Source organism: Astatotilapia calliptera, chromosome 11 (genome assembly GCF_964374335.1).
Source record: "Astatotilapia calliptera chromosome 11, fAstCal68.1, whole genome shotgun sequence".
NCBI lineage: Eukaryota > Metazoa > Chordata > Actinopteri > Cichliformes > Cichlidae > Astatotilapia > Astatotilapia calliptera.
This window is the reverse complement of record NC_137432.1, coordinates 8,300,546-8,318,136: the sequence shown is the minus strand read 5'-3', so window position 1 is coordinate 8,318,136 and position 17,591 is coordinate 8,300,546. Positions and strand designations below refer to the sequence as shown.

The 17,591-nt window shown below is 42.3% G+C and overlaps 2 protein-coding genes across 10 annotated transcripts in view; both read left to right on the top strand.

Annotated features, from left to right (window-relative positions):
* ubr5 (ubiquitin protein ligase E3 component n-recognin 5) overlaps positions 1 to 3,395 on the top strand; it is a 30,626-nt gene extending 27,231 nt beyond the window's left edge. For 7 of the 9 annotated variants that reach the window (XM_080308230.1, XM_026184620.2, XM_026184618.2 and 4 more), the window contains 11 exons: positions 29 to 116; positions 196 to 340; positions 479 to 609; positions 777 to 837; positions 1,045 to 1,226; positions 1,353 to 1,437; positions 1,540 to 1,695; positions 1,902 to 2,015; positions 2,118 to 2,262; positions 2,369 to 2,454; positions 2,634 to 3,395. In XM_080308230.1, coding sequence (XP_080164356.1) covers positions 29 to 116; positions 196 to 340; positions 479 to 609; positions 777 to 837; positions 1,045 to 1,226; positions 1,353 to 1,437; positions 1,540 to 1,695; positions 1,902 to 2,015; positions 2,118 to 2,262; positions 2,369 to 2,454; positions 2,634 to 2,846 — 1,406 coding nt within the window. In that variant the 3' untranslated portion in view covers positions 2,847 to 3,395. The remainder of the gene's footprint in view (positions 1 to 28; positions 117 to 195; positions 341 to 478; positions 610 to 776; positions 838 to 1,044; positions 1,227 to 1,352; positions 1,438 to 1,539; positions 1,696 to 1,901; positions 2,016 to 2,117; positions 2,263 to 2,368; positions 2,455 to 2,633) is intronic. The other 2 variants (XM_026184621.2, XM_026184614.2) reach the window with 1 other exon arrangement.
* A 6,678-nt stretch (positions 3,396 to 10,073) lies between these two features.
* Positions 10,074 to 17,257, top strand: LOC113032338 (protein LYRIC). The gene is made up of 13 exons (XM_026185212.2): positions 10,074 to 10,714; positions 10,938 to 11,057; positions 11,683 to 11,764; positions 12,085 to 12,258; positions 12,481 to 12,531; positions 12,667 to 12,804; positions 13,874 to 13,957; positions 14,058 to 14,126; positions 14,246 to 14,391; positions 14,877 to 14,993; positions 15,125 to 15,223; positions 15,353 to 15,479; positions 16,239 to 17,257. The coding sequence occupies exons 1-13, from the start codon at positions 10,385 to 10,387 to the stop codon at positions 16,301 to 16,303; spliced, it is 1,602 nt and encodes a 533-aa protein (XP_026040997.1). The 5' UTR covers positions 10,074 to 10,384; the 3' UTR covers positions 16,304 to 17,257.
* The last annotated feature ends 334 nt before the right edge of the window (positions 17,258 to 17,591 follow it).

Below are 17,591 nucleotides of genomic sequence, written 5' to 3'. Positions count from 1 at the left end.
ACTTGCCCTGGTCGATTTGTTTGTGCAGATCTAATGCAGCGTCTCAGGAACAGAGACCGGGAGAGGGAGAGGAGAAGTGGTGGGCTTCGAGCAGGATCTCGGAGAGACCGAGACAGGTAAACTCTATTTGGTAGCCTATATGACCTTTCTTTATATTTAGAGAAAATGTCTGCTAACCTGTTTGTATGTTAACAGAGACTCTAGGAGGCAGCTGTCCATAGACACCAGGCCTTTCAGGCCGTCATCAGAGGGAAACCCCAGTGATGAGCCTGACCCTCTGCCTGCACACAGACAAGCCCTGGGTGAAAGGCTCTATCCACGAGTCCATGCAATGCAGCCGGTAATAAACCATCAGCATATCTGTTTGTTTTCTTTCATTAAGACAGGGAACTTGAGTGATCCATAATGTTTTGCTTCCTTGTCTGCATTTATAATTTTTCCTTGATCATACTGAGGGGAGTTGTGTTTGTGTCTTTAGGCTTTCGCCAGTAAAATCACCGGCATGTTGCTGGAGCTGTCTCCTGCCCAGCTGTTGCTGCTGCTAGCTAGTGAGGATTCTTTGAGAGCCAGAGTAGAAGAGGCCATGGAGCTACTTATTGCACATGGAAGGTAAGACAAATCACCAACACCACGGGTGCCTCTGACAATAAAGTGCTCATTTAGCTGGCAAAAAAAGTACCTGTTAATGAATATACATCCATTAAGAACAGTATTTTTTTCATATTCATACTCGGTGCCATTTAGCAAACTAACTATATTCTGTTTATCTTTCCCAGGGAAAATGGAGCTGACAGTATTCTGGACCTCGGTCTCCCAGAGGCTCCAGAGAAATCACAAGTGAACAAAATATATAACCTGTTTCCATTATTTGTTAACTAGTTTCTTGTTTTCTAAAAATGTTTTAGCCATATTTTAGCAAAGTGTGCTAAACCACGACACACTAAAATGACTTTGACACTTAACAGAAACACTTGCACAACACAGATCATCCTAATACGAAGTTGTTATAAACACTGCCCCCCTCCTCCGTTCAATCATTTTTAGCAGCAGGAGAACCGCAAACGTCACGGTTCAACACGCAGTGTGGTTGACATGGAGCTGGACGACCCAGATGACGGTGACGACAACGCTCCTCTCTTCTACCAGCCTGGCAAACGAGGCTTCTACTCCCCTAGACCCGGCAAAAATACAGAGGCCAGACTCAACTGCTTCCGTAATATTGGAAGGTAATAATAAAAAAAATCAAAGATTTACATGATGTTCGGTTGGATAAAAATGAAATTCAAGAAGGAAAATGTTTTGTGAAATCAGCTGTGTCCTTAGAGTATGAAACAATGTATTTCTCTGTGCAGAATACTGGGCTTATGTCTGCTGCAGAATGAACTCTGTCCAATCACACTGAACAGACATGTCATCAAGGTGCTGCTGGGTAGGAAGGTAAGTAGGAAATATGCCTTTTAAAAAAAAAAAAAAAAATGCACCTGCTGCATAATGCTTGGTTCTTAAATAATTCAATTGCTAACTATTCTTTTACTGCAGGTGAACTGGCACGACTTTGCGTTCTTTGACCCGGTTATGTATGAGAGCCTGCGGCAGCTAATCCGCCATTCACAGGCTGGTGAAGCCGAAGCAGTGTTTGCTGCCATGGATTTGGCTTTCGCCATTGATCTCTGCAAAGAGGAAGGAGCTGGACAGGTAATGGACTTGGTTGTCTAAGTGTCAAACTTGAGCAGTATCAGATGTCACTTGTCCTGTTAAGATGGAAAAACAGCGCTGGCAAATGTGTATGTGATGCAAGGTGAAAAACGCGGCAGCACATCTGAAAATTCTCTTCAAGTTAAATTAACTAATGTGCAGGTGGTGACTTAAGTGAAGCTTATATCTCATTCTGCCTTGTTCAGGTTGAGCTCCTGTCTGGAGGGGTCAACATGCCAGTAACTCCCCTCAATGTTTACGAATATGTGAGGAGGTACGCAGAGCACAGAATGCTGGTGGTTGCTGAGCAGCCGCTTCATGTAAGTATAAACGGCAATTTTACCGAACCTTAAATTGTGTGAATGCAGATCAATGCTTTGTCATTTATCAAAATGTGTATTCACACCGGCTGTCTTTCATAGGCAATGAGGAAGGGCTTGCTCGATGTACTGCCCAAGAACGCCTTAGAGGACTTGACAGCTGAAGACTTCAGGCTGCTGGTCAACGGCTGTGGAGAAGTCAATGTCCAGATGCTTATTAGCTTCACCTCCTTCAACGATGAGTCTGGTATGTTGATCTGTCTACATCGCTTTATGTCCATCTTAATCAGTAAAGGATTTACTATTGTACATTTGACTGTCATATACTGACTCAAGACTTCTTCATTCAACAGGGGAAAATGCAGACAAACTTCTCCAGTTTAAACGCTGGTTTTGGTCCATAGTGGAGAAGATGAGCATGACTGAGAGACAAGATCTGGTAAGTCTGCTCCCATCATAATTAGGAATTCTTTCTTTTTCCATACCTTGGCTGTGGGTATCTGCTGATACAGGGTACTGATCAGACACCAGTCTTAAATTAAAAAGCCTCGGTGTACAAGTACTTGGTTTCCTGTGTATCAGACACGGGATTAAAAAAGTCGTTTGTGTACTCCTCAGGTGTACTTCTGGACCTCCAGCCCATCTTTGCCAGCCAGCGAGGAGGGCTTCCAGCCGATGCCTTCCATCACGATCCGGCCTCCAGACGACCAGCACCTCCCCACAGCCAACACCTGCATCTCCCGTCTCTACGTGCCACTCTACTCTTCAAAACAGATACTCAAACAGAAACTCCTGCTAGCCATTAAGACCAAGAATTTTGGTTTTGTGTAGAAGTTCAACAAAGAAGAGTTTAAAAAAGGAAAAGAAGAAAAACATGTTTACTGTTGTGTAATATTTACCTAGCTCCATTTTTGTAGATTTATTTTTTGTCTAAACGATTTTATGAAATTCGACATACTGTCGCCATCTCCCCGGGCGGTAATATGTTTGTGTTGTGAACACAAACAGCTTGTTATTTTTATTTCAGTTTTAATTGTTTATTTTTCTTTTGTGTTAATGAAGAAGAGGTATACGGTCCAGAACATTCCTGCATTGGCACTGTAAAATGTAAAGCCCACAGCTCTGCTCTATTGGCTTAAACCTTTGCTTCCCAGGAATTTGGCTTGACAGAAAAGCTGTCTGCCGAAAACCCAGCCAAAGATGACAGCAGTAGAAATATTTAAGACACACTGTGACTATAAGTTTTTTTTGTTTTGTTTTGTTCTTTTCCTTCCCTAGAAACGTACTATCACTGACAGTTCACTGCTGCCTTTGTGGAAAGTCATTTTTTCTTGTACAGGGGGAGTAGGGAATTTCAAAATAAACTTGGATGCAAATACATTGTCATTGTTTGTGTGTGGTCTCTAGTTATGTTACTACTTATTTCAATAGACTACCAGGTAATACATTTTATTAGTAGTAGTTAATAGATTGATGAGCTTACAAACCAAGGGGTGTACACAATAAGTATAGGAATATAAAGAGTAAATAACACCAGCAAAAAATTTAATGTTCCAGTAATGATACTTCCATACTAATCCACATGCCAGAAAACTTCTCCCAAAAAAGAATGTATAATGCAGTGTTGTAAAAACACAAAATTTATCGCATGCGTTATAATGTTGAATTATTAAACTTAGCATGCTCTTCTCAGGGCTTTGACCTGAGAAGAGCAAACACAAAGTGTCAAAGTTGTATATTCCACAAGTGTCCAACTGCAGGCCTCAAGGGCCTGTGTCCTGTAGGTTTTAGACGTGTCCTGGATCCAACACAGCTGAATTACTGGCTAATTTCCTTCGGGATTAATAAAGTATTCTGATTCTGAAATTACCTCCTCAACATGTCTCGAAGTTCTCCAGAGGCCTGGTAATGAACTAATCATTTGATTCGGGTGTGTTGACCCAGGGTGAGATCTAAAACCTACAGGACACCTGCCCTAGAGGCCTGGAATTCCCCACCCATGGATTCAAAAATATATACAGAAAAATCGTACAAAATCCTTGTAGTGTTCTTCCTTTCTTTTTGTGACAAGGTATGAATAGAATAGAATTGAACTTTATTTTCATTGCACATGTCACAAGTTCAAAGCAAAGAAATGCAGTTTGCATCCATCCAGAAACTGCTTGGAAGACAAGCTTGTAAGACAACAGGAGGGATAACGGATATATTCACTTGCAAAAATGTCATTAAAAAGGAATGTGCAGTTATCTACAACACAATAACATACGCCAGTTCAACCAGGCAGTAAGTGTGAATGTGAGCGACTTCAGGTTCAGGTGCAGCTAATCCAACTACTTACCCTCCAGTCAGCTCCTGTGGGACAAAAACCAAAAAACCTTCCTCAGTCACTGGTTTTACTTGGCCTCTTTACCATCAGGTGGATGAATCTGCTCTTGGCCTCTGTGAACTCATTTGTTTGAGCCAGCAGTGGAGCTCTCAATCTCATCCACTATGTATTTGTCCAGCTGCACAGAGCTGCAGAATGGTGTGTTAATACCTGTAATACATACCAGTTTATATATATTATAGCTATATATTAGGGGTGCAACGATACACAAAATTCACGGTTCGGTTCGGTTCGATACTTTGGTGTCACGGTTCGATATTTTTTCGATAAAAAAAAAATGTTCATGCCTTTTTAATTTGTCATTTATTAAAATTATAAATATATATTTTAACTCAAAAGTACAGTTTTTAAATTTAATGTTGCTGAAACAAAAGTAATTAAAAAATAAATATATCTCAGGGCTCTCAAAATTTCAAAATCCCTGGTAGCCCTTCGGGCAGGGACTCTTCAGTTTTTGGTAGCCCAAAATAAATGTAAGTAGCCCGAATAAAAAAAGAGAGCAATTTTTTGATTGATGTTTTGTTTCCTGTTTTGTTTCCTTTACAATATTATACATTAAAGTATAATATTGTAAAGGAAACAAAACATTAATCAAAAAAATGTTGAAAAACAAATTACAACATTGTATAAAAATTACAATCATCAACTCAAATACTTGGTTCTAATTGAACAGAAATTTCTATGAACTTGTAAGAACTGTGTAGGACATGAATCAGTCTGTGTCAGATCCTGACTTTGAAATTTCCGCTGAAGTCACGGGTAAGAGACAAGTGGAACCAAGATCTAGGCCATTTGCTTTTTGAAGTTTGCAAAGACTGCTAAATTTTGCCAGTGGTAGTTCACTCTTTGCAACATAGTACGCTGTTCTAAACAGATTTTTCAGGTTTATTTTTAGTATGTTATTTGCAATTGGTGTTTGTTCTGGGAAAGATATTGCAGACTGAGCAATAATGCATTTCTTGCATTTCTCATGGGTTCTAATGGGGGCCTTTCTTAAAATGACTGGTCCCAGTAACAAAGGCGCTTGTCGACTCAGAAATCGAGAGAAAACCAACAACACACCCGGCAGAACATTATGTTATTTACACGGGTGCACATAAGTGGTCCGCATGTGCGCATTCCCTGTCAAAATAAAAGACGCGCACCAGATAAGAAGTTGCAACGCGCGTTTGCGTCCATATAAAAAGCACTGTTTTTGTCCGCTAGAGTGGGATTTTCACAGCACATTCCGCACCACATCTCTGTGCGTTCATCATTTGTTTGAAGCCAGCTCACCTCCTGCAACCACTTTTCTGAGAATACGCGCTTCTTTTGTGGTTCGGACTCCTTCTGACATTTCTTTGGAGGTGGAGGAACACCAAAGTAATTGCTTAAAGGAGCTTCTTCGACATCTTTAAGAGTTCTAAACAAATGTCTGTCCTCCTCCAGAAAATCTTATGTATGCAAACACGCGTTGCAACTTCATATCTTGTGCGCGTTTTTTATTTTGACAGCGAATGCGCACCTGCGGACCACTTATGTGCAGCCCTGGTTATTTAGCTCGTCATATTGCAGCCACAGAAATTCTTTTGTCCATGAAACCATAAAGCTGCACTTTCTTTTTGCCTTATAGTCTGATTTGTCATAACTTTTCCGTTTTGTGGTAAGCTTTTCTTTGGCTGTCACTTCTTCACCCTGACCTCTCTTATTTGGCTCAGCAGAACTAAAATATATATCCTGCTGCTTTTACAGACACACACATAACGGTCAGCGATTCTCTGCGCGATCAACCTCTCACATGTTTAAGCTGCGGGAGATTTCACTTGTCATGTTTGCATAGTAAGCTAACGATTGATAAGACGATGTCAGAGGAATTGGTGCGCAAATTATCATCACTCACCAATCAGTACTGTCGCTCTCTATACACAGTTCACACGATTGCAAAGTGAAAGCAAAAAACAAGCGCAAATTCAAACGCGATTTCAATATGTCACATATTGACAGTGGCTCACCGATGCCAATGACATAATTACCCAGCTACATTTCTGAAAGAATGCAAAAGCATTGGCATATATTTTTCCTTCCTACAATAGCCCGACGGGCAGGGCAGAGATAGATTTTGGTAGTCCGACTGGAAAAATCGCTAGCCCCGGGACGTGGGGCTAGCGATTTTGCGAGCCCTGTATCTGATTGAATCACTCACCTTTGGAAAAGAGAGTTTATTACAGAGAAATGGCTCTTTCCAAAATAAAAGCTATACTATCCGCTTCTTCTGGGCTATATTCCCAGCAGCATATTGTAGCGGGCCAGGGCTGTTTGGGGTTCTGTTTGTACAGTTATGTTTTGTTTATGTTGCCATAGTGACGGGTGACGCCCTCTCGCTGCGACGGTGTGTCCTTCGGGGTCAGAGGGCGCCCTGTGTGTTGTTGTTGTTGTTGTTGTTGCTGTGCGGTTGCCGCGCTGAGCAGTTAGCTAGCGGCAGTGTTCTTCTGCAGATGTCAATAAACGGCTGTGCTCCCTGGCTAGCTCACGGGAAGCAAGACCAAACGACACCTCTGTCTCCTCCTTGTCTGAGCTCGCCACATTGGTGTCAGAAGTGGGATGATGGTGGCACCCCATGTTCTGACCCGAGTGACTTTTCCCCCGCCGGTGTTGTGCCAAAAAGTGATTGTCTGCCAAAAACTGATTTCCGGTATTTGCCAAAAAGCGATTGCTCATATTTAAAGTGCTATAAGTAACTTGTTGGGCTATAATATGTTAAACATATGTCAAATGCATCCCTTATGGATGACATAAAGTCATCTTGAGCCACAAACAACATTCGTGTAACAAGATACAAGCCGCAATCAGTTTTTGGCAGCGACTTTTATATAACCTTTATTTATGCAGTAAAAAAAATCTCATTAACATTAAAAATGTATTTTGTAAGAGTAAGTTGCCCAACAGGACAGCAGAAACGGCAGCAAATATTACAATAGTTCTGTAAAAATATTTTAAGTGGGGATAAAGGACCGGATTGGTTATAATGTAAGTACAAGTTGTAAAGATACTTAAAAAACAGATAATTTTTTAATTCTTTATGTAACCCCTTTGTATCCCCTGTTCACTGAAGTCTATTTACGAACATACGTAAAGATATTACACATAAAAAATACACAGAAACACTGGAAATCAGTTTTTGGCAGACAATCACTTTTTGGCACAACACCGGTCGTGACCAGCCGGTGCGCCAAAAGAAGGCACCTGGACATTTGCAGGACTTTGTGTGGGGTAATGGGGTCGTCGGGGATGACTGACCCCTTAGGTGGGGGCTATGTAGCGGGTCAGGGCTGTTCGGGGTTCTGTTTGTACAGTTATGTTTTGTTTATGTTGCCATAGTGACGGGTGACGCCTTCTCGCTGCAACGGTGTGTCCTTCCGGAGTCAGAGGGCGCTCTGTGTGTTGTTGTTGCTGTGCGGTTGCCGCGCTGAGCAGTTAGCTAGCGGCAGTGTTCTTCTGCAGATGTCAATAAACGGCTGTGCTCCCTGGCTAGCTCACGGGAAGCAAGACCAAACGATACCTCCGTCTCCTCCTTGTCTGAGCTCGCCACAATATTAAACATATCAGATCCCCATAAGGAGAATCATGTGCTAACGGCTGTCTAAATGACTCGGGTAAAGTTTGTAGCATGCATGCTTGTTGTTTTTGTCTGCTTCCACTTGTCTTTGCACTAGGATGATGTCGGTGTAAATGTGCAGTCATATTCGTTGTGTTCCCACTAGTGCTGTCAGCGTTAATCTCGTTGAAATGACGTTAACGCCACAACACGGCGGCCAACACCTTAACGAGCTAACTGCGCTAACACACTAGCTCCCACCCATGTAATTGAGCATTGCTGGCACATCCAACATACTGTTTTACTTTAGTCCATGACGCGCTTACCTTCAGGGTCATATGTCACATGAAAACCAAAATAATTCCAAACGCCAGATCTGAATGAGGGTGGGGGAGGTTCAATTTGCCATGTTGCAAGGAGAGCTTAACTTCTGTCTCGCTAGTTTGCCCTGCGCTCTTCCTTCTGACGATGCTGTCTGTCTGTGTTGAACGCTCAGTGGATCTGCGCTCGACAGTGCAGCCTAGGCGGAGTAGTTGAACGCAGATTCACTGAGCGCTCAACACAGACAGCATCGTCAGAAGGAAAGTTGATAAAATAAATTACAAATTTTGTATTGTTCGATAAATATGCATACCGAACCGAAAGCACTGTATCGAACGGTTCAATATCGATACAAGTATCGTTGCACCCATCCATCCATTCGCTTATCCTTTTCAGGGTCGCGGGGGGCACTGGAGCCTATCCCAGCTGTCATAGGGCGAAAGGCGGGGTACACCCTGGACAGGTCGCCAGTCTGTCGCAGGGCCAACACACATTCACACTCACATTCACTCGCACATTCACACCTAGTGACAATTTGGATTAATCAATTAACCTATCCCCACAAGCTGCATGTCTTTGGACGGTGGGAGGAAGCCGGAGTACCCGGAGAGAACCCACGCAAACACGGGGAGAACATGCAAACTCCACACAGAAAGACCCCGGCCTGATGGTGGAATTGAACTCAGGACCTTCTTGCTGTGCGGCAACAGTGCTAACCACCGTACCACCGTGCCACCGTGCTGCCCTAATATATATATATATACTAATATAATAAATGGGATTCTTTTTCTATGATTGTGTCATGAAATTCATCATCATTCCAGCAAGTTTTACATTTGATGCAATATGTTTATGTAGGTTCTCAGTCATCCAGGTCATGGTAGCCTAAGGGGCTGGACTTCTTTAATTTTCTTGAAGACATCTCACCTGTCATCCGAAAAGCTTCAGTTCTGAAACCAAATAGTGGAGTCACTTGGCTCATGTGAAAAAAATGTGCGGGTCATTATCATGACAAGGCGACCTTGCGTCGCCTTATCGTGTGACCTATTGAGATCACCTGATGCAAGATGTGAGTGGGGGTTGAGGCACCTGGGAACAGATCTCAAAACTGCATTGTAGGTGGCAGGCAGTTGATGTGCTAGCTAAGGCACCCCCCTCTGTTCAAAGATTAAAAACTTTAAACAAAGGTTAACTTATTTTTGTTTAACATTTTTCCTCTATTACTTTGTTGTTGTTGTTGTTTTTTTTCATTAAAATTTTTGTCCTTTTGATAATCTTTGTAATCTTTGATAACCTTTAACACAGACCTGCCCCACCTGGGGCAGGTCTGTGTTAAAGGCGTACTGGAAACATTTTTGAATCAAGAATTTTGACCAATCAGCATGGAGAAAGTTGTAGCCCTGCCTATTTCAACGGACCTGCAATAACCCGTTTTTTTTTTTATTTCTTCCAATGATTTTATGTGCGGAAAAAAAAAATAAATAAAAACTCGTGAGCTGTTAATTTGACCAGAGACTTTTAGGTATCAACATCAGGATCTGTCATTTGTAGGACCAAGGCAACAAAAATATGATACAAAAGTGTATAGAAATAATACACCATGCACACAGTACGTGTGTGCAACTCTGTACTTGAAATAAAAAAAACTATCAAAACAATTCAAGTTCATAATGTATTTTTTGATAAATAATCTAAGACAGCTATAACACGTAGCTGTAATTCACAACCCGGAAACTCAGGTTTACGACTGTCGTGAAGGCAGCGTGTCTCTCTTCCAGTCAGAACGGAGCCATATGAGGTGAACCTGCTTTACTCGCGCTCCTCACACTGGACTCATTGTGGTGGTCAGCTAACGGTAGCAAATTATCTTATGATGATATCAGTTAGCTAATTTGTTTAGCCACCGCAGCGCTTACAACATTTCGCTAGCTTGCTTGGCTGATCGGCTTGGCTGATGTTGCTGGCGGATGAATTCGTTGTTTTTCATAATGTCGAAATCGTTCCGTTATTTTTAGCTAGCACTGCATGCTAGCGCAGCTAATAGTGGTAAGCAAAGCGTGACTAATCGGTCTATCAGAAACCGGAGGAATGGAGCAGTGGCAGGACGCGGCCTCTCGGCAGGTCAGCCTGCTTACTGATCGTGTGAATGAACTGTTGTCCAGAGGTCTGGAGCTACTGCGCTCCGAACTCGGCGTGGATTTGGGGCTGAAGCCGGAGCTCATTCCGCCATGGATGATCCTTTTGCTGGCAGGTACTGGGCTGCTGCTGATGGTCGCTCTGTGGGCCTCAGTCTGTCGGGGTCTCTTCAAGAAGCGCCCTGTTATGAGCCATGCGGACGACGGAATTGAACTAAAGCGAACTGTCGGTAAACCCGTCAAATCCGAGGAACCGAAGAAAAAGAAAAAGAAAGCGGAAAAGGCACGTAAAATGAAGTCTGTTTTATTTCCAGCTTTTCCCTATACCGCTAGCAGGGCTAGCTGTCAGGCTAACGCCACGGTGACAACTAAATCTCATGTCATGGCTAAAACAAGCTTCAGGCTAGTGTTCTGTCCGGCTATGCCGTTAATGGTTGGCGTTTTATGCATAAGTAACAACGGTATAACTTGTAATGATACTCGTGAATTTTAAATGACCTTTCCAGAAATCTCAGCCAAACGGGAGAGCTATCGCTGAGCCACAGGAAGAAGCCATAGCGTCGGAAGAGATAGTGCCACATCACCAACCGCCCCCACCAGAAGTCAAGCCGGAGAAGGTTGCTGAGGTAATTTAAAATCGTGCCAGAATCACACTCTGTTAGGACTCAAACCAATTAATTTTTCTATTTTAATTTATCTACGATAATGCTTGTCTTTTGTAGCATTTTCTATCATTCGCGTTACTACTTTGACGTCTTCACTGAATGTAGTCAAGGAAGAAAAAAAAAAAGAACATTTTCGCCCTTTCACTCTTTAATGACGCAACCGGCCACTGGTGTTGGGTTACAGTCTTCAGCTGTCATATGCAGCACAAATGTGGAGATGTCCGCTTATCACAGCACATAGTGTCATCTTCTAAAGACCACAATATAAAAGTATTGGTGACCCGGAAGGTTCGGCAGTCAGACGTGGAATCACGCAGGAGATAAAGTAGTGCTCACGAAAAGTACATGTAGAAGATTTAGGTACAGTGGATGTAGTTTCACTTATAAATAGACGAGGCCTGAGCCTGCTGTGCAGCATGGTTCATTCAGCATGTGGTCCCGTTCCCCCTCCTTAATAAATCATATGTTCTGCATACTATCAACATCTTTCTGATTCTGTAAACTGTCATATAACCTTGTGTGTTTATGTCTTTGTCAAATATACTGGCTTTTGTTTGCAACTTTATGTCCGCTCTTTGTTTTCCAGGTGAAGAAGTCAAAGAAAAAGGCCAAACAGGCTGTGAAGGAGACCAAGACAGTGACTACAGATGGCAAAGAACCAGAAGAAGGTAAAATGTTCTGAGTCCTGTCATCATTTAGCTGTTTTCAAAGTGATACTCTGGTATTATCTGTGGTATTTGACTGTTTTAGTTTGTTTAGCTTACCTCATAAGGAAGACATACCCAGTGACCTGACCAGTGAACCACAAAGGGAATAATTAACAGCGTGGGTTTAGTTACATGCAATCGGTGTCTTAGTAAAATTCACTTAGCCTCAAGTCCTTCGCCCTGCTTAATCTGTACCATTTTTTTCCCCCTCACTAATCCTGTAATGAACTCCTGCAGTATTTTGTGACAAATTCTACACTGAACTTAGTGCTACCTTTCAGGCACATGGGAAACCAAGGTCAGCAACAAGGAGAAACGGGAGCAGCGCAAGAAGGATAAGAGTTCCAGCGATGGCTCAGCCAGCCCCGGTGGAGGAGGAACACCTGTGAGTGTTCCCACAGAGCAGCCCAAGGCCTCCACAGCCCCTGCACCTACCAACCAGAAGAAGAAAAAAGGTGGCTTTTTAAGTGTCCTTTCTGCATTTGAAGAGTTCTTTTTAAAGATCCTGTAGACAGTTGCACAAATGTTGTTTCTGTATACATTGTTGTTGCCTTTCGTTGGTCTCTCGTGGCCAAAACAGTCTATGAATACAGGCATTATGGGAATTTGAGTCTCGAGTGAGCTTTCTCAGAATTGTTTTTGCAGTGTTTTTTCTTGACCTTGCTCTTTATTCTCAGGAGAATCCACAAAAGTGAAGCCTGAGAAGGTGGAGGCTGTTGTCTCTAAAGGTAATTATCAGTATGAAATTGAGAAAGACATCACACATTGATATTAGTACGTACTAGAAGTAAATTACAGCAAAGTCTGGGTTGATGTGCCGCTAGCCTGTCAAGTGGAATCAAATGTTTCTCTCTTGGTATTAGTTAACAGCAACAATGCGGTGGAGGTGTCCTCTGCTGTACCTGATGTGCCGGTAAAGATTCCTGCTCAAACTGTTGCTCCCAAGACTGCCTCCTGTACCACCAGCAGGGAACCACCACTGTGGAAGACGGGGATTGATGGTACTTCTAAACTCTTCATTGTTGATCTTGACTTCTGTTAAGCATAGTGCTTTAAAATAATTATTACAATTAACTGGCTCGTTTAAAAAGTCACACATCTACAAAATATCCCCCATGGTGTATTCAGATCAAAAACAAAGCAAAGTTTTCACATGGTGCAGGTGCATACAAAGCAGGTGCAAAGACAAGTGTGAAAACATTTCATCTTTAGCAAACGATCTATAAATCGTTGAGTTTGAGACAGAACAAAGAAAGTGTAGGGCTTAGAGAAAAGGCTGGGAATTTGTAAAACTTCTTGTAAATTCTGAAGATGGTGTTTGAACCTGATTCCAGTCTACTCTTTCTCCTTTTGGCTCCTGCTATATTGGGTTTTCCAAAAAACAATTAATTCTTCATTATTGTCCTGAACACATCTTTAGATTTGTTGTGTTTGGGAGAAAAAGAAACTATAAGTGTAATAGAGCTTCATATTAAAAATGGCTTACTGAATATTAACTCACCCTCAGTACCAACGGTACCAACTAGTCTGTTAGGGCACATTAGTCCTCATTCATAAAGTGCTTTACAAATCAGAACATTACAGCTGCCAGGTGGATTTTTCCCGTTTGAGTGTAACTGGTCAAACAACAGAGCCACTTACTGCTAAAGAGACAGAGTGAAAGTGGACAATATATCCTTGGTTTCGTAACATAAAACTCATTGTTGCTCCCAGGGAAAGCACAAAAGTGAACCCAGTCCTTATTTTCCCCTGAGTTATCGATTTTGTCACTAGTTAGCCAACATAAGCTAATGTAGGTCTATTAGCAACAACCAACCAACAACATGACATCACGTTCTGTACTAACAGAAGATAGTGCTATACATGTTTTTAAAAATTTACGCACAGACGGCGTTAAATCTGTTTTTGATAGGTTTTTGTCTAAAGTTTGACAGTAAAATTCTCTTGAATTATTATTTTTTATTACTTTAAATATACAGCTGCTTAAAGGCCCCATTCAGACAATTTAGAATCCCCAAGGTCAATGTTTTGAGCAGTGATGACACAACTTCTGTGAAATGTGTCTTTCAGAGGCGTGGACTGTGAGTAAAAGGGGAATGCCAACAACCCAGGTAAATCTGATGTCTTTACCGAGTCTGGGAATTGGTACTGCTGGTAAGTATACACTGCAGCAAAACTGAGTCCTGCCACTAGATGGCACTGTTTGTCTTGCCCAGATTTGGTTGTATTAACGCGGTAATTGTTGTCTCCATAGAGCCCAAGCCTGTGAACGACCTGCCGTGGATCAGTCAGCCCAGACTAGATGATGAGTGGTCTGGACTCAGTAAGTGCCATTTACTGGTTTTCTTTCACCGCACTGTTTAATTTTGATGTTGCTTGATGTCATTTCTGTTGTGGTACTCCTTCACGTTTATGTCTCGTGACACCCTTTTTGTCTCTCAGACGGTGGTTCTGTGGACACCAGTTCTGACTGGAACGCCCCCTCTGAAGCATGGGGCAACTATGAAGAGCCCACCCTCGAGCCTCCTCCAGCACAGGAGCAGCCCCTCCCTGAGCCAGCCAAGGTTAATCTGTTGATCGGAGTGGCAGTAAGTGTGGCCAAGCTCTGGACAAAAATAAGCATTATAGAAGTTTTAAAAATAACAACCCATTAACTAATGAGTCATCAGGGCTTAGACTCAATGAGCTGTCCTCGTTCTTTCTTTTGACTGTGACCCTGCAGCTCAGTGGCTCAACACAGTAGACTGAATAGACAACATAGTTTATCATATTATGGCGGCTGTTTGAAACCAGTATGTGGATGTGTACAGATCATATAGACTTCAAAGGCCTTTCTCATAGCGGACATTTTTCTACAGTATGACAAACACAGGTGTAATAAATGTTGCAGTGAATAGCAGTTTACTTAAATGTTGATGCGATGACATGTTGTCATGTGCTACTGTGCCTTGCTTCTGCCAACAGACAGTGGAAAAGTAAGGAATTACCAAAGCATTCCCATTTGCTCTAGAATTTCTAATATAGTGTCTGTTCCTGCGTTTTTAAGTCATGTTTTATCCTCATGGGTTCACAGGAGGATGGTGACGATGAGAAGGATAAGGGAGTGACCACTGCTGATGGAGCGGCTAAAACTAAAAAGAAGAAAAAGAAAAAGAAGAAGGCTGCTGAGGAGGGAGGAACAGCTGGTCAGGTAACAGCTTGTGAGCAAATGCACCGCTGAGTGTAGTAACCTTAAAAGGTGTAAAACAAAGAGTGGTGAGATGTTCATTCTCCTGGATATTTTTTTTTGTCTAAATTCCACTTGTTTGTTTGTTGGCTCAGGAGCCGGAGAAGGAAACTGCACCTGCAGCCTCGGTGAAGAAGCAGCCACCTGTTCAGGAGAACGCTGCTGCCGTCCAGCCTGTCAAAGCAGCTGTCGAGGTCAGTGGGCTGACGGGCAAGAAGGAATCAAAGATGATCTTGAAAAACGCGGCTATTCTGTTCTCTGACCCGTAGCCTTGCAGCTGTTTCTTTTTCGCTCTTAACTTGCTGTTTTCCCTTTCCTAACAGGTGAGAGCAGAGCGTCCAGTGAAAGACAACATATCCCAGAAATCCCCTGTCACACAAGTGCCACTGAAGCCAAATGAAGGAGAACCAACTGCCAAGCAGAACAACCTTCCTGCTCCGACACAACAAAGTAAGCGCTAAACACTGTCAGATGTGACACCAGAACCTTGTGCATGCTGGTACTGAGGCATTTGGTGCAGCTAAATATGACTTTCCCAGTTGTCTAGTTGTTAACTCTGATTTACTTGTATTGGAGTATCAGATGCACATAAGCTGCATATTTTGAAGCATTTACAATTTCAGGTTCTGAGCAGTTTGGCAGCGTGCTATTAATGTAAAGCAAATTAATATAAAGCAAACTGAATCTCCTTCACTAACAAATCTGTATCCAAATCCAGATGTGGGTCTTAAAGCTTTTCTCCTTTACTTTTGTCTAAACCTTTTTTTTTTATGTTACTTTTTATACAAACAAAAAACAAGTAGATCCGTTGCTGAAGTTGGGACAACTATTGGTGTCCAGTGTCTCCAGTAATTATAACGTTGAAAAATGAGTACAATCACATTTTCTATAAACTTGTTACTCAAGTATCACGTTCATGTGACAATGCTGAAGTGTGTGTTTCAAGGTTAAGCTTGTTAATAATCTTAGGAAATTTAATCTGCAACAACTTGGATCATTTGCTCTTGATACTGTATGCTTTGATCAAGCTCTTTAAATCTGTGCTCAGCTCATTTCTATTACCCACGCCATCTTTTTCTGGGAATGATGGGTTAAAATTTTGTCAGTGGAAGTCAAACTCTTTTTCTCACCAGTGAATCAAACAGATGTGGGGTTATGCTCATTGAAAGAGATGTTTAAAGGTGTTCCTACCTTTGTGTGTTTCCACAGAAAAACCTGAGGAGAGCCAAGCGCCCAAACCAGCAAAGAAGAAGAAGGCGAGGAGAGAGACATGAGACGGAGTCCACTCTGCAGGCCTCTGTATGCAAGAGACTTGATACTCTGTTTATGCAACACCTTTGGTGGCAGGAACTCTGAACAAAGATCTTCTCGATGGACTCTACCTTGAAAACGTGTGGAAACCGAAACAACTTTTATACACATCCACGTGTCAGCAGGCGCATCGTTGAAAACTGAAACTAGATGCAGTGCAATCTAATGTAATGCGGTGTTGATGATTTTTAAGTATGCATTTGATACTGATTGTGTCTTCTAATTCCACTGAATCCAATAACTGAAGGAGCTGTATTGTAGTAATTAGACGTGTAGAAATTACTGATCATGTTTAGAAGTGTGTTATCGTGGTGGCTATCGAACGCAGAATTACTGTGTAGAGAATGCAAACGGTTGCATCAGGTTACACGACACTAGGCCTTCGCTTTGCTGTCCTTTTTTTTTTTTTTTTCTTTTTTCTTTTCTTAAATTGCTCTGATGTTTGTAAGCTGTGGCACCGGTGAAAAGAGCAGGAAGATCAAATGTTTGTGTCAGCGGTTTGGGCTCGACGGCACGTAAACATTTGTGACATGAAATGAGCTGTGAGCGTTGTGAGACCATGGAAAAGGGACTCATGAGCCGCACTGTATTTTTTATTTTACTTTTTTTTTTCCATGTAATTTTGAACACTTCATGGACACACTCTCCATCTGGTCTGTCCCCTGTCTGTTGTTGTACTGCAGTGTGTCGAGACAACAGTTTCCTTGCCGTGTTTACTGTCTGTGACTGCTCTTAGGAGCGCAGCCGCGTGGGAGCCTCTGATCGTACACGTGTCACGGCAGTGTCATCAACCTCCTCATGATTTTCCACCAGTGAGTGATTCCGAAGTCTTCAGAACCTTTTGTAAAACCTGTTTGTAACAAAAGAAAAGCTTAAGCCATATGTAAAAAGACTAAATAAAGGCCAGTTTTTCTACATTTGGGCTTCTTCATAGCACAGTGTGGATTGTCCCATCACTCTGAGAAACAGTGTTACTGCTGTTGAGCTCAGGCCTCAGGCCTGCAACCTCACCTTTAGAAGATTCACTTTATGTGGAAGTGGGAAAATAAAAGTGGACTTGCAAGGATCAAAAGTAGCCAGGTTTCTCCTTAATAATAATAGACTGCATTTATAGAGCGCTTTTCGGGACCCTCAAAGCGCTTTACAATTCTACTATTCATTCACTCTCACACACTGGTGGAGGCAGCTACAGCTGCCCTGGGGCAGACTGACAGAAGCGAGGCTGCCATATCGCGCCATCGGCCCCTCTGG